Source organism: Oryzias latipes, chromosome 18, assembly GCF_002234675.1.
Source record: "Oryzias latipes chromosome 18, ASM223467v1".
Lineage (NCBI taxonomy): Eukaryota > Metazoa > Chordata > Actinopteri > Beloniformes > Adrianichthyidae > Oryzias > Oryzias latipes.
This window is the reverse complement of record NC_019876.2, coordinates 23,788,826-23,803,496: the sequence shown is the minus strand read 5'-3', so window position 1 is coordinate 23,803,496 and position 14,671 is coordinate 23,788,826. Positions and strand designations below refer to the sequence as shown.

General features: G+C 43.2%; 1 protein-coding gene across 1 annotated transcript in view; it reads right to left on the bottom strand.

Moving 5' to 3' along the window:
* Window positions 1-1,001: 1,001 nt before the first annotated feature.
* LOC110013936 overlaps window positions 1,002-14,671 on the bottom strand; it is a 105,954-nt gene continuing 92,284 nt past the window's right edge. Inside the window, exons 10-19 of the mRNA XM_023948906.1 lie at window positions 3,925-4,170; window positions 3,731-3,841; window positions 3,638-3,653; window positions 3,459-3,538; window positions 3,215-3,256; window positions 2,956-3,012; window positions 2,796-2,858; window positions 2,647-2,688; window positions 2,409-2,471; window positions 1,002-2,270 (exon numbers count right to left, since the gene is read on the bottom strand). Of these exons, the coding sequence (XP_023804674.1) occupies window positions 2,422-2,471; window positions 2,647-2,688; window positions 2,796-2,858; window positions 2,956-3,012; window positions 3,215-3,256; window positions 3,459-3,538; window positions 3,638-3,653; window positions 3,731-3,841; window positions 3,925-4,170 (707 nt within the window). The 3' untranslated portion in view covers window positions 1,002-2,270; window positions 2,409-2,421. The remainder of the gene's footprint in view (window positions 2,271-2,408; window positions 2,472-2,646; window positions 2,689-2,795; window positions 2,859-2,955; window positions 3,013-3,214; window positions 3,257-3,458; window positions 3,539-3,637; window positions 3,654-3,730; window positions 3,842-3,924; window positions 4,171-14,671) is intronic.

Below are 14,671 nucleotides of genomic sequence, written 5' to 3'. Positions count from 1 at the left end.
TTCAGTCTGAATACACCCAAGCGGACTCTGGTCTGGGAGCAGGAACTGCTCTCTGACCCGTCTTTCGTGTTGGTCTCAGTTTGTTTCCAGTTGAACTGAGCTTCAGTTCTCTCTCAGATTTCTCTCAGTCTGAAAACACTAAGTATTCAGACCACATGTTGGATCAAAACGGCCACTGTAGCCGGTCATCATGTGATGTAAACAAAGAAGGAAAGAAGCAAAGGATGAGTCTTAGAGAATTATAAAGCAACCATTGTTGTGTTATCAACCAGAAAAGAGTCCAACTGTTTATTTGAAAATGTCTATTTCACACGGCTGTGACGTCATCCTAAAAGCTGCTTTGTAGTTTGTTACGAATTCTCTTAAAACAATGCAGTAACACCACAACAATGAGACACAGCAACTCATTGAATTTGGGGGGATGACTTCAGAATCATTCATACAACTTTGCTTCTCACTGTTGTCCTGACAATCTATGAACACTTATCAGCGTACCTTCTTAGCTGTCTTCTTGCCTGTAACCGCCCTGCAGCACGCCTCCACCAGACCAAAATTACAAGTAAAAAGTGTATCAAACATTGATGGACGTTCAAAATGAGAAATTATCCATGAAAATGAAAAGTTCTGTTGATAAATCATCTGAGGTTGATTCATTCTGTTGTTCTGTGTCTCTGTTCCTCAAGAATGAACATGTCATATTCAGGAAATGATGCAACTTGTTGATGTTTTGTTCTTCAAGGATCTCTCAGCAGCTCACAGTGAAAACTGAATATTGTTACATATAAAAATCCCAGAATCACAAGAACAGAAATGATGAAAACAATCAAAAATTCAAATTTGACAAAAGCTTTTATTGATATAAAAATGTCCAATGAAGACTCCGTTAAGGTATATGTATATATATTTATACGTTTTTCATCACACATTTATACATGAAAAGAATATATATTTTGATTAAAAATGTAATAAAAAATCTTAAAAACCAAAAAAAAAAAATCTTCCTAAAGCTCAAAAACTTGGATTTTCTTTGAAGTAGTCTGTTATTAATGTTCCTTTTTTATCATCTGTTAGCATTTTAAAGACCCACTCTGATGAAAACTGTTTTTGGTGTTTTAAACATGTTTTTACAGCATTTCTCTCACGATGGAGGATATTTATGGAGTAGATTAAGTTTAAAATTGCATTTCTTATTGAAATCATTGTGAATGAGGAGCAGATGAAAAAATGCCCCTAGAAGAACCTTGTAGGTGTGACATAGGTGCTACAATCTGTGGGCCACTAGCTCCCTGCTCTGCTCCATTCTGATGCATCACGTGTAGACGACTAGATCCATGAACGTCTTTGTTTTCCTCGTCTGAGCTGGAATCTGGATCAAAACTTTACGACTGGAAAATTCCAGTATTGCTCACCATTGTTGTTGCAGCGCTAAAGTTAGTTTGAGGCTTTAAGCTAGCTGGAGAGAGTGTAAACAGAGAATGATGGGAAAAGGGGAGGCTTACTCAACGTCAAAAGTCCTGCCCAAAATTCAGAAAACCACATAAGTTTATTGATTTTGGTAAAAAAATGGCATTATCATGATTTAAAGACCACTGGGAACGCTTTTAGAATAGATCAAAAGATGATCAGAGTGGGACTTTAAGCTGAATCTGTTTGGTTAGTAAAGTTAAACACATTTTACATCATAAGAACTTAAAGAAAGTTAGAAAAATACTTCAGAAGTTTAAAAAAAGTAATTATGGAGAAGAATAGTCTCAAAGTCTGACCATATAAGGACTCAGACTCCTTCTGCAGCGTTCAGTTCAACAACAGAACAAGTCCAGTTGTTTCCTGATGGTTCTGGTGGAAGTAAGACTCTGTCTGAAAGTCCAGACTGACCTGGATCTGGACGTCCAGGATCTTAAAGGACAGAAAAGTCTGAAGCTCCATGTTGTTCATGATCAGCCTTGATAGAGCAGACTGTGTGAACCAGAGACATCAGCTGATCCTGGACTGCAGCTGCAGACTTGGTTGATGTTGGAAAAACTAACAATCCAGAGAAAATCTCAGCAGATTCAATTCATCCCTGAGTTCCTTTAGGATTATATGTTAGGCAGCTGCAGGAAAGTTGTTAAGATCGCATATGAAATAAAAAAACTGAACAAAAATACTAAAATGAGAGCAAAAGAGAGGCAAACATTTGGAGCCCAGCAAACGTGCAGCTGTCCTAGCAGCGCCACCTACAGGTGAGACGTTTGTTCATCACATTGATGGATGCTGCTGGCTCTGTGGATCTACAAGAAAAGCCAAAATGCAGAGTTACTCAGCAGCTGAGGGTGGAGCATGGTCTTGATGCAGAACCTACATCAACAAATTCAAGTTTATATCATTTCTATCAGATCTGATCTCTAGAGAATCAGATGGAAACTTACCAAGTGTTTGTCCTCATTGAACTTCAGAGTAAAGCATCTCATCAGCTGAATGAGACCATTTTCCTGTCAGAAAATCAAATCAAATATTAAGTAGAAACTGGAAAACAATAAAGACAGTTGTGTTCATTTCACATTGTGACAAGTGAATGACTTGAAAACATTGACTTGAATGAATCCTGCAGTTTCCTTTCCAGCAGTTTTCAGTCAGTGAAGTTACAAAGATGAAGATTTGACTTACCTTTGTTTTTCTTCATGATCTGTGCATACAGCTGACTGCCATCTAAAAGCAAACAACATCCAACATGACAGAAGCTGACAGCCTGACAGTCATTTGGAAAGGCAGCTGCATGGATGGAGAAGATGTTTCCATGTAGTGGCAGATCTTACCTGCAGACGCTCCTGTCTTCACATCAGAGTAAACTGTCTCCTCTGCTGCTTTCTGTCTCTTTTCTGTCAGGAAACATTGGATTTTACTCAACTGGTTCATAAATCTATCTTGAAGCTTTTTCTTTAGTTAAATGTTGAATAAATGCTTTGATTTTCTCACTTTTCTTAGTGACGGTTTTAAGCTTGATTGAAGAATATGTAACCTTCCTGGATTCACCTGAAACATCAATTATTCATATTTTTATATTTGGATCATTTCTGCTTTTATCTAAAAGTCTACAATAAAAAGATGTTTTCTTTAATTTGTTTTTTTTATTTGTCTGATAGAGAAAATCTGTCATTTTTGTACCACAGAATAATAATTTAGATGTAAATGAACAGATAAATGTTCTTAATCTTGACTGATTCTTTCATTTTACCTTTGTTTTCATCTTCTGGATCCGTTTGAATCTCCTCAGGACCTTTGTGTGATTCAAACAGAGAAGAACCACCTTAAAAAGGAATTTCACAAAGACAGAATCAACCTCTTCTAAACCAACAGGAACAAAATGTTTCCATCAGTTTCCAGATCAGACATCAAGAGAGGAAACTGTTCTGTTCAGTTCATTTGTTCTAAAGTCAAACTTCAAGAATAAATCCAGATCAGTCAAAGTTTAGACTAACCATGGAGGAACATGGAGTCATTTCTGTGCTGAGCTTCTCTGTGGTCTGCAGCAGAGCTCTGGTTGTTGTCCTGAGAGCTGCTGGAAGAAAGAAATAGAAAGATTAGAATGTTTGAAAACATCATCTCCAAGAAAATCATCTGTCACACTTTAAACATAAAAACACAGAGCTGCACAAACCTGATGATGTCTGAATCTGGAAAAGAGACAAATCTGTTATTGATTAACATGAGATTATTACGAATATTATCTATTAATAATAATATTTCTCACCTCTTGATCTTTTGTAGAGAAACCACATCATGAATAGAAAAATGACCAAAACTACAGAAGTTAGAGCAACAACCAAGACAGGAAATGATGAGCTGTCAGGTCTGGATGTAGCTGTAAAAAAACATGTTTTATTCAAATATATGTAAATATTATCACCTAAAGGATTTCCAATGAATCAATAGAGATTTGCTGACATGTTACTGCCAACCAGCTCTGTGGTGATTCTTTTCCTGAGGATTGACACTTGTAGAAGCCTTCATGAGACTTTGACACTGCAGGGATGATCATCTCCACTCTGCTCTCACTTTGGATGATTGTGTCATTTTGATAGAAAAACACTTTAGAAAGAAGATTTTCTGTCCTCAACTTGCAGCCAAGAGTAACAGAATGTCCCTCAGTCACAGGATGGACAGGACTCAGCAGGAGAAGCTCATCATCATCTGGAAACATCAACATTCATCTTCATCACATATGATCCCAACATGTTGGACGTCTGCTTCATTCTGCTTTGACATCCAGTTGATCATCTAAATCCATCTTCAACTTCTGCATGTGTTTCAAATCAATCCAATGATGAAAGTCAAGCTAAAAATAGGAATCCAAACATGTTTCCACTCACAGTGTCCAGTGATGTTGAATGCTGATCCAGACTCACACCAGTACACTGCATTACTGGACTGGATCTTCTGAACATGACATGTTGATCCATTCATTGTTCCCCAGTCAGAACAGAATGACAGGAAGTCAGGAAGCAGAAACCTGCTGACTCTCCACTCAGCAGAGTTTCCCTCACAGCTCAGTGAGACAGAGTCAGAGGTGAAGTGTTGGACTCTGTCAGGACTCACTGAGAGAGACGCTGATGGATGAAGATCTGAAAACAAACAGGATGAAGATCAGCACATTTGGAGAGCAAAGAGACACAAAAACAAATGTGTTTCAATGGATTTTCATTCAATGGCTTGGAGTTAGAATGGCTCTATGCAAATGAAAAAGAAACATTTGTTTACAACATTTTGAATGACATTTGACTGTTAGCAATAAGTGGAAAGAAGCAAACTAAAGAGCAGAATCTGACAGCATTAGAAATGTGAAGAGAAATCATTCAGTGTTGACAGAAATGAATCAACAATCAGAAGTCTGACCTCCAGACCAGACAAAGTGAGGTTGACTGTAAAGAGTGTAGAAGTGTGGCTCTCCTCTTCCAGCTCTGCACACATATCCTGCTGTGTGTGTCTGTCCATGAATGATGTAGGAGTTGTCTGCAGTCCCATTGGAGCTAGCAGGCAGCAGCTCATAGCTGTAAGAGCCAGACTTGTGTGATAGATCAGGAACAGCTTTATACCAGTAGAAGCTCCATCCTACAGACATATGTTCAACCTCACAGCTTAGAGTCACTGAGGCTCCAGGACTCAACCACCATGGAGACACTCTCAGGACAGGTTCTGGGGGAGAAATAGTGTTGTTTTTAGTGACTTTGTTGTGTTTCTGACCAAACTCTTTCATGTGACACCTTTGGTTCTGATAGAAGAAGCTCCACAGGTTGACAGAACTCTGATAACTCTGCTGTCAGACAGAAATGAAGCAGGAGATTTTTCACTTTCTTCATGATTGTTTTGACCTCTCTGCTGCTCTGCTGTGACTTCTGCTGCTCTATGACAAACTACACTATTAGAAGAAATGATCAGCAGCTTCTCTTCAACAGAGATCATTTATTGTCAATGTTTCTCTTTTACAGATGATGGACCAACTCTGTCAGCGTGCAACACTTTGATTTTTGCAGGAACTGCAACAGAAACACAGCAATGCTCTTTAGCTGAAATGGACTAAGTATTATTCAATTCTGTCTATTCCACAGTTATGTTGGTTTTTCATGACAAATTGATCCTGTCACTAAGTTGCTATGGTTACCAGTACCCCTCCCTGCTGTGTATTTTAAAATATGTCAATCAAAACCATAAAACAGGAAACAGTAGGTTAATAGTTAAAGATTAACAATTTTTTAAAAACATTTTACAGCTGTCTTCAAATCAAGCACACAGTGTCACATCAACATCCTTTTGTTAGTTTTATGTGTTTACATTTACAGCAGGGCTCATTTTGGCCTTTTTAGAAGACACATTTGTTCCAGTGACTTTCTAGTTAAAAATAAAGAAAACGTTTTGCTTATAAAATAAGAGTGAAGAGCTTTAGAAACAAAACTTAACAGTTATATAGATATTGTTCAACATATCAATCTTTAAAGAGTTTATTTTTTCATATTTTGTGCTCCAGTAAAACCTTTTTTTTTTTAATTTTTTTTTTTTTTTTTTTTTTTTTTTAACTTGTCCTGTCCAACAGCTAGGCAGACAGATGAGAGCTGAGGGCCTCTTGGGTTGGACATATTTTACTTTAACAAGAGGGGTTATTAATCTTCAGACAAACCAAAGGTATGTCTGAATAAACCCCTTTTGTAATTGAGGCCAAACTTTATTAATTTCAAACATGTCTGAAAATCTTTGGTGTTGGACCGGACGGAAAAGGAAAGAGGGGAAGAAGAGAGAGGGACGTTAGAGAGAGGGGGGGTAGGGGGTGATAATAGGAGGGGAAGGGGGGTAAGACCATGAAGCAGCATAAAGCAACAAGTTTACTGGTTGTTAATCATTATGGTAAGGTTCAAATGTTAAAAAAAACAAAAAAAAAAGGGGCGGAGCCTGTCCACACACACACTCAAATGTTATAAACACACCTGTTAGTTGCAAAAATGTCCACCTGTCGACATGTACACAAAACAGATAGTGTTCACACGCATACTTATGCCTTAAAACCAACTAGTGTGAAATATTTCAGTCATTCAGTCTGTTGAGCTAACACCTGTGCTCAGGTGAGTGTTTATGTTCTTCTAAAATGGATGGTGGAACGTGAAAAGAAGGAGGGAGAGTGCCCAGCCATCCCCACCCCAAGACCCCCACCGCACCAGCAGCGGCAGCCGGAATCCCCCCAACGCCACACGGGAACCGGCAGGGAACAACCGCCGCCCGGGCGACCAAGCCCGCCACCCAGGCCAGGGCCAGCAGGGCCGCCGCAAGGCCCCCAGAGCCAGAGAGCAGGGAGGCACGGAGGGAAAGAGGGCGCCGCCCCAGCCCAACCAGGAGAGCAGCCCCCCCGCCGCGCCGGGAGATCCCAACGCAGGGCCCCACCGGAGAAGGACGCCCACAGCCCCAGACGAGCACCCCACCACCACCCAGGAGTTCCGGGCATCCCCCCGCCCCAACCCCAGGTACGAGCCAGGACCCCCCAAGGGAGACCCACTCCGCACTCCAGGCAGCCATCCGCCCGGCCCACGGTTGGTCCAGGGAGGAGCGAGGCAGGGGCCCGCCGCCCCCGCCCAGAAGGGGGGAACCCCGGGGAAAAAAGAGGGCCCACAAGGGGTGTTGTAAATATGGCCCGACCAGGCTCGGCCACAGTTGGAAATTTGGCGGGGCCCAGCACTCAGGAGCAAGGACCAGAACCCACCCCCCAGGGACACGAACACCCCCGGCTCAGATGTAATGTGAACCCCCCCACCGCGCGGAGAGAGCACCGCCGGGCCCAGGAAGCCAGCACCCCGGGGACACAGCCGCCGTTGCAAAGGGGCCCGTACCCCCCACCAGGGAAGAGGCAGGGGACAGATGGTCCTAGGTCCCACCTTCCTTGCAAAATGTGTGTGCGTGTATGTGTGTTTGAGAGAGTGTGTGTGTGCATGTGTGTGTGTTTATGTTGGGATGTATATATTGAGGGGGGAGGGGTGTGTGTACTAAGGGGGGTGCGGTTAAAATTGGCGGGTAGGGCACTAATGGGACGTCTCCTGATTACTCACAGTGACGTCCCCTCACCCTCCCCACCAAGGGGCCCTAAATGTCTAAGGTGCGGTTAAAATTGGCGGGTAGGATGCTAGGAGGACATCCGCTGCTTGCTGGCAGTGATGTCCAAGCACCCCCCCTACCAAGGGCCCTACATGGCTAAGGTGCAAATAAAACCGAAAGAGGGGGGGCCCACTCCATACGACAACCACAGGCGGGGGGTCACTGCCTAGTAAACCCCCCCCCCAAGGCTCATCGCAGGCTAAGCCCCCCACCCCCTCACCCTATTATGAGGTTATATGAGGAAGGGGGTAAGTTGGGGACAGATGATAGACTGTCCCCCGGTGGTCAAACAGCCGTCCCCCGCCCCCCCCCCAGCAAGGGGGCCAGGCCCACCCAGCCCCGGGGCCCCACCCCCGGAGGCGCAGACACCCCAGGCCCAGCACCACCACCCCCACACAGAGAGAGGGGAGCCAGAAAGCGCCGGCCCCCCCCGGAGCAAGCCCAGGCCCTCACCCCCAAGCGCCGGCCCTAGAAGAGCTCTGGTCAGGCCTCGACGGGACTGAGGCAGCCAACCGGCCGGGGAAACCGCCGATGGCCTCAGCGGAGACCCCGACCCGTCAACCCCCCCTGCCCCGTACCAATAGTGCGCCCCCCCCCTCCCCCAGAATGCCCCCCCACAGGACAGGGCCGACAAGACCCCCACCCCACCCCCAGACCCCGCAGCCGAAGCGGATGACACCCAGAGCGACCGGGGGCCCCAAGAGGGTTGTCCCGTCCCGCCCCAGAGCCAGGGAAGGGCCGATCCCAGCCCCAGGTGTAGACGGGAAGCCCATCCAGCGCCGCTGGGCCCCCCCCCCCCGAGCAGCGCCCCCCGCCAACCCCCCCCAGCACAGGCAAAGGGACCACCCCCCCAAGCCAAGCCAGACCACCACCCCACCCCCCCACCACGCACCCCCACACCCAAGCCCAGAGGACCACGCAGCGCCCCAGGCCGCCCCACCCAGGCGCCGGACCCGACCCCCCGACCAAAGGAGCCCCCACCACCCCCGGCCAGGCACCGGAGGCCCCGACCCCCACCCCGGCCCACGGCAGAAGGGCAAGGAGCAGCGACGACCATGCCCCCCCCACCCCCTAAGTCACGGAGTTAGCTATGGGAGACCAGAGAGACCGAATTCTTTCAAAGTTACTTGAACTTTGGGCTGACATTTTTTCCAAGCTGATATGATCAAGCAGCAGATTTCTGTGTTGACTTATATTTATATTTTTTTTGCTTTTCCAATTTATTAAAATAGTTTTTTTAGCAATGCAAAGAGTTATGAAAATGATAGAGCCTAATCCTCCTTCTACATCGATGGCACTCATGTCACCAAGCACACAAAGTGACGGTGAAGCTGTGATTGAAACCTTAAACCAGACTGATAGATCGGCACATACCTGCTGCCAGAGAGCCTGGACAGGCGTGCAGAACCATAGTGCATGCATGTAATTGTCGGGTAGATTACTGTCACAGTGCTGACAAATGTCTGAGTTACTGAGACCCATCTTGAACATCCTCTGTCCAGTGTAGTAAATTCTGTGAAGAGTTTTGAAATGGATTAGCTGCAGATTTGGATTTTTTGTCATTTTAAAGGTGTTTAGACAAAGTTCTGACCAAAAACTTTCATCTGTGCTGATGCTCAAATCTGCATCCCATTTTGTTGTCGGAAGTGAAATATTGTTATCTAAATTACATAAAAGTTTGTATATTTTGGAGAGAGTTTTATTCATTGAGAAATTGATCAGAGTGGTAACTACATCAGGTAGCTTTAAATCGTTGTCTCTGTATTTAAACTTTTTAGTAATAATTGATTTAAGTTGCTGATATTCCAAGAAGTTATATATTCCATGTTTGTCTTGAAGTTCCTAGGGAGTTATGAATCTTCTATTAATAATTATGTGCTCTAGTTGTTTTATGCCCCCTGCTTGCCAAGCTGGGAAGTGGATATTTTTTTTGTTTATGAGGATGTCTGGGTTGTTCCAGATGGGTGTCATTTTGCACGGTTGAATTGATGATTTTGATATTTTGAGAAATTCCCACCAGGCTGTTAAAGTGGCATTTATATTAATACTTTTGAAACAATCCTGTTTTTTAACTATTTGACTAATAAATGGAAGATCTGACAGGTTGATCTTTCCACATAACGCCTGTTCCAAGTCTAACCATGAGTTGGTTTCTGGATTATTTTTTAACCATTTTAAGATGTATTTTAATCTATTTGCAAGAAAGTAATTGTGGAAGTTAGGTAATTCTAATCCTCCACAGCTTTTTGCAGATTTTAAAGTTTTTAGACTAATTCTTGCAGGTTTATTGTTCCATAGAAAGCTTGATATGGATGAGTCTAATGTTTTGAACCATTTTAATGGCGGTTGTGTGGGAATCATTGAGAAGAGATAATTAACTTTGGGTAAGATTTTCATTTTAACCGTGGCTACCTTGCCCATAAGGGACAAAGGCAGGTTGGTCCAGCGTGTTAGATCGTCCTGTATGTTTTTCAGTAATGGGGTGTAGTTTAGCAGCACCAGTTCTGATATTTTGGGGGAAAAATAAATACCTAGATATTTTATATTGCCTGATTTAACTGGTATTGTGAGTCCTTGCTCCGCATTACTGTTCAGTGGTAATAAAACAGATTTATTCCAATTAATGGAATAGTCTGATATAGAAGAGAATTCATTAATGATTGTTGCCGTTTCATTTACAGAATGTATATTACTTAAAAACAGTAATATGTCATCTGCATAGAGACTAATTTTATGATGGCTGTGTTTGGTTTTAATTCCTTTAATACTCTCATTCTGTCTTATTGCTGCAGCTAGAGGCTCGATAAATATTGCAAAAAGAGAGGGGGAGAGTGGGCAACCCTGTCTAGTTCCTCTTCCAAGAAAAAACCTGTTGGAAGTCTGTTTATTAGTTCTAACTGATGCATTGGGGTTGTGATATAATATTTTGATCCAATTAATGAATGATTCTCCAAACCCAAACTTATGGAGGGCAGCAATGAGGAACTTCCAATTTACTCTATCAAAGGCTTTTTCAGCATCCAGTGATAGTATAGTCATTTCCTGATTTTTGATGGTGGCAAAGTCTATTATGTTAACGAGTCTGCGGACATTGTCATCCGAGTGTCTGCCTTTGATGAATCCAGTTTGATCAAAGTCAATTATGTGAGGAGTGACTTTTTCTATTCTCCGTGCTAGTGCTTTGCAGATAATTTTTACATCTGCATTAATTAAAGAAATGGGGCGATAGCTTGAAGGACTCGTGGGGTCTTTGTCTGGTTTTAGAAGAAGGATAATGTTGGCAGAGTTCATGTTAGGTGGTAGAGATTGGCTTTCATTGATAAATTTTACCGTTTTATAAAACGTTGGTGCCAGTTGTTCCCAGAATTCCTTATAAAACTCTGCAGGAAAGCCGTCAGGCCCTGGTGCTTTACCATTAGGCACAAGTAACAGAGCTTCATGAAGCTCAGACAACGAGAGCGGAGAGTCTAAATTTGTGATTTGATCTTCGTTTAACTTGGGCAGGTTTATATTGTTGAGAAATGAGTTGATGCTTTGTTCTGATGGATTGATCTGTGGAGTGTATAAGTTTTGATAAAAGTCTTTAAACGCATTATTAATTTTTACCGGGTCATGGGTGACATTCCCTGTTTGGTCCATAATCGAAGTGATTGTTGATTTTTCTTTATTAATTTTAAGCTGATTAGCTAGAAATTTGCCAGATTTATTTGAGTTTTCATATCTTTCCAGTCGAAGCCTTTGTATCTGGAATTGTGTTTGTTTATTGATGATGTCATTTAACTGCAGCTTTAAATTTTTCAGATCTCCCAGAATGTGTTCCTGTGCAGAAGCAGCATAAGCAGTCTCCAGAGTTTTTATTTTATTTCCTAATTCTAATAAATCTGCTTTCTCCTTGCGTTTTTTATGCGTTGAATAAGAGATGATTTTCCCTCTCATGACTGCTTTTGCTGCTTCCCAAAGAATACTTGGTGATATTTCAGAAGTATCGTTGAATTCTAAGAAGGTTGCCCACTCTTTTTTAATAGTAACAGAAACTGGTGCATGGTCACTGATAATAATTGGATGAATGTTGGAACTTTTAATTTCTTTCAAAAGGGAGTTACTGACTAATAAATAATCTAAACGAGATTGTGAATGGTGAACTGGAGAAAAAAAGGTGACCCCTTTAGTGTTTGGATGACATGAGCGCCAAGCGTCGCAGAGACCCAGATCATTCATGTACTGCTTTAGAATACTTGCAGACTGCCATGTACGCTGGTTTGCTGCTGTGCTGAGTCTGTCAAGTTCAGGGTCCAAAACAAGGTTGACGTCTCCTCCTATAATGATTGTGGAGTCAGAGTGAACTGAGAGTGAGGTGAAGAATCTGTGAAAGAAGGAAGAGTCGTCAACATTAGGACCATAGATGCTGGCTATACAAAAGTCCTTGTTCTGAATGGATATATTAATGATTACAAATCTGCCTTCTGGGTCAGTAACTGTATCCTTATGAGTAAATGTAACATTTTTATTAATCAAAACTGCAACCCCTCTTTGTTTGGAGTTGAAACTGGCAGAATACATAGCTGGATACTGGGAACAGCACAGGAGATGACCAGCTGATAATGATAAATGGGTCTCCTGCAGCAAAGCTATATCTGCTTTAAGATCATTCAGGTGATTTAACACTTTCAATCTCTTTGGCCCAGAACCAAGTCCGTGCACATTCCAGCTAACGATGTTAAGACTGTTCATAGCTGTTCTAACCGGGAGAGTGCAAGGCTAAATAGTGCGTGTGCCCGTCCGTGTGCGCGTGCCCGCTGTGCGTACCTGCTACACTGACAAGCGCTATGCGTTGTGGGTGAACGTGTCTTGGCTATGAGCTGCATGTTACGTGCGTCCTGTGTGAGCCTAAGTGAGGTTTTTGCAGTTTATCAACGTGTGTGTGCGGGATCGCGTGTGCATGCTCTTATGCGCGCTAGTATGCGCGCGCGCCCGTTCCGTGCATAAATAAATACTCACCGTGGTTGCGTTGACTTTACCTGTTTCACATATGAGGAAATGGGAAGGGGGGGGGGACAAGAGAAAAGAGAGAGGGAAAGAGAAAGAACAAAAAACAAAAACAACGAAACAACAACAGAAACATGAATGTGAGAGAAAAAAAAAACACTTTTCCTGAGAGGTGTGGATTATTGATGATCCGATTATTTCCTAGTTAAATAAGTTTGCGGGTTTCTTCTGGGCAGCACAGATGTCAGTGCGCCTCTGAAAGCCTTCAGCACAGCCAGGGTGTTACCTCGGGGTCGCGGAACAGCTTGCCATTCACAAAAAGTTTATCAACGGCAACCACCGCACGAGCTCCAGCAGACAGGTGCTTCCTCCTCAGGGGGGAAGAGGATTTTCCGCCGGCGGAGGATCTCGCCTGGAAACTGATCATTCACGCTGTAATGTGTGTCTTTCAGCTCTCGCCCTCTGCTTTTTACCTGCATCTTTTGTTTATAATGTTCAAATTTAGCAACAATAGGACGGGGACGCTGATTGTCCGGCCTTTTTCCTCCGAGCCGGTGAACCCTGTGGAAGGAGATCTTCTGGACTTCTTCCTTGGGGAGTTTCAGGTGGACCTCTATAAAGGACTTAACAATGTTCTCCGGGACTTCCCCTGCCTCTTCTGGAATCCCTGCGAACACTAGATTGTCCCTCATGCTCCTCGCCTGAAGATCCAGGAGGGTTTCCTTGATGGATCGGTTTTCCTCAGAGAGACGGGCGGTGTCGTGGCCCAAGATCTTCACGGTCTCTCTGAGGGCCTGGTTCTCCGCTGCGAGCTCCTGCACCTGCTGTTGGCTGAACTCCAGAGACTCTCGCAGACCTTGGAATTCCTTATGGAGGATCTCCAGCAGATTTAAACGGCAATCAAGGCTGGAGAGCCTTTTATCAATTGAATCCAGGATATCACTCATGTTGCTGCCTGGGGAGGAGGCAGCCCCCGGGGAGTCTTCGGGACGGTTGCGTTTGGTGGACGGAGTGGCGGTGTTGGATTTCTTCATGAGGCAGGTATTGAAACACTCGTCGATGTAATTCTCCAGATCCTCCAGGTCCTCCAGGTCATCCAGGCTGGCAAATGCTTGACAAACTTTTTCAGATTTTTATTTTTTAAACTTTCTGGATTATTTAAATATGGCGGTGTAATTAAATAAATCAAAAATGTTTGTTCACAACTTATGCGCCGCCAAGTAAACTCACCACACTCCTCTCGTCGGCTCTCGCGATACTACAGCATCACGTGCTCCTTACAGCATCCAATCATCAGCTCCATTTCTACAGTCAGCTCCATTTCTACAGTCTACAGTCTACAGTAAAACCTTTTTAAACTCACCATTGGTGGTGACTGGATCACTGAACTCTGTGTGATAAACTGGTTCTCCTCTTCCTCCTCTGCATCTGTGGACTCCTCCCTGTAAGACTCTGATTTGTCCATTTGAGAGGAAATCAGCATCTTGTGTTCTCAGCAGTTTGGAGGGTTTCTCTCCTCTGAACCAGAAGAAACTCCAACCAGATGATGAAGGCTTCACTGAACAGCTCAGGGTCACTCTGCCCTCTACTGGAGACTTTGTGATCTTCAGTTCAGCCTTTGGTTTGTGTGCTGTGGAGTTCAAAAATAGATGTATTTATCTGTCTAAACAGAGGCCAAAATCTAACACAGTTGCTGTTGCTGCTGTCAGTGTGGCTCTGGGTCTGTCTGCAATGTCTGACAAACACATTTACACTTAATAATTATGAGAATAATGTTGCATCAGTAACTTCTATAAGTAGAGTTTATACATTTAGGAATGATAACGTAAAAACTTAAATCCTAAATAAATGCTTTAGTTTCTTCAACATGAATAAATTCCTAAATCTAAATTCTCTCATAAAATGAGTCATGTCAAAAACACACTAAGAAATTACCTGATACACGTATAGAGACTCTGTTGCTGCACTTTTTATAATCTGAACCCTTCCTGAGACCACAGCACTGAAAATCACCACCGTCCCTTTCATACATAAAATCTATTTTGAAATCTTGTTGTGTGACGTCAGAATAAAG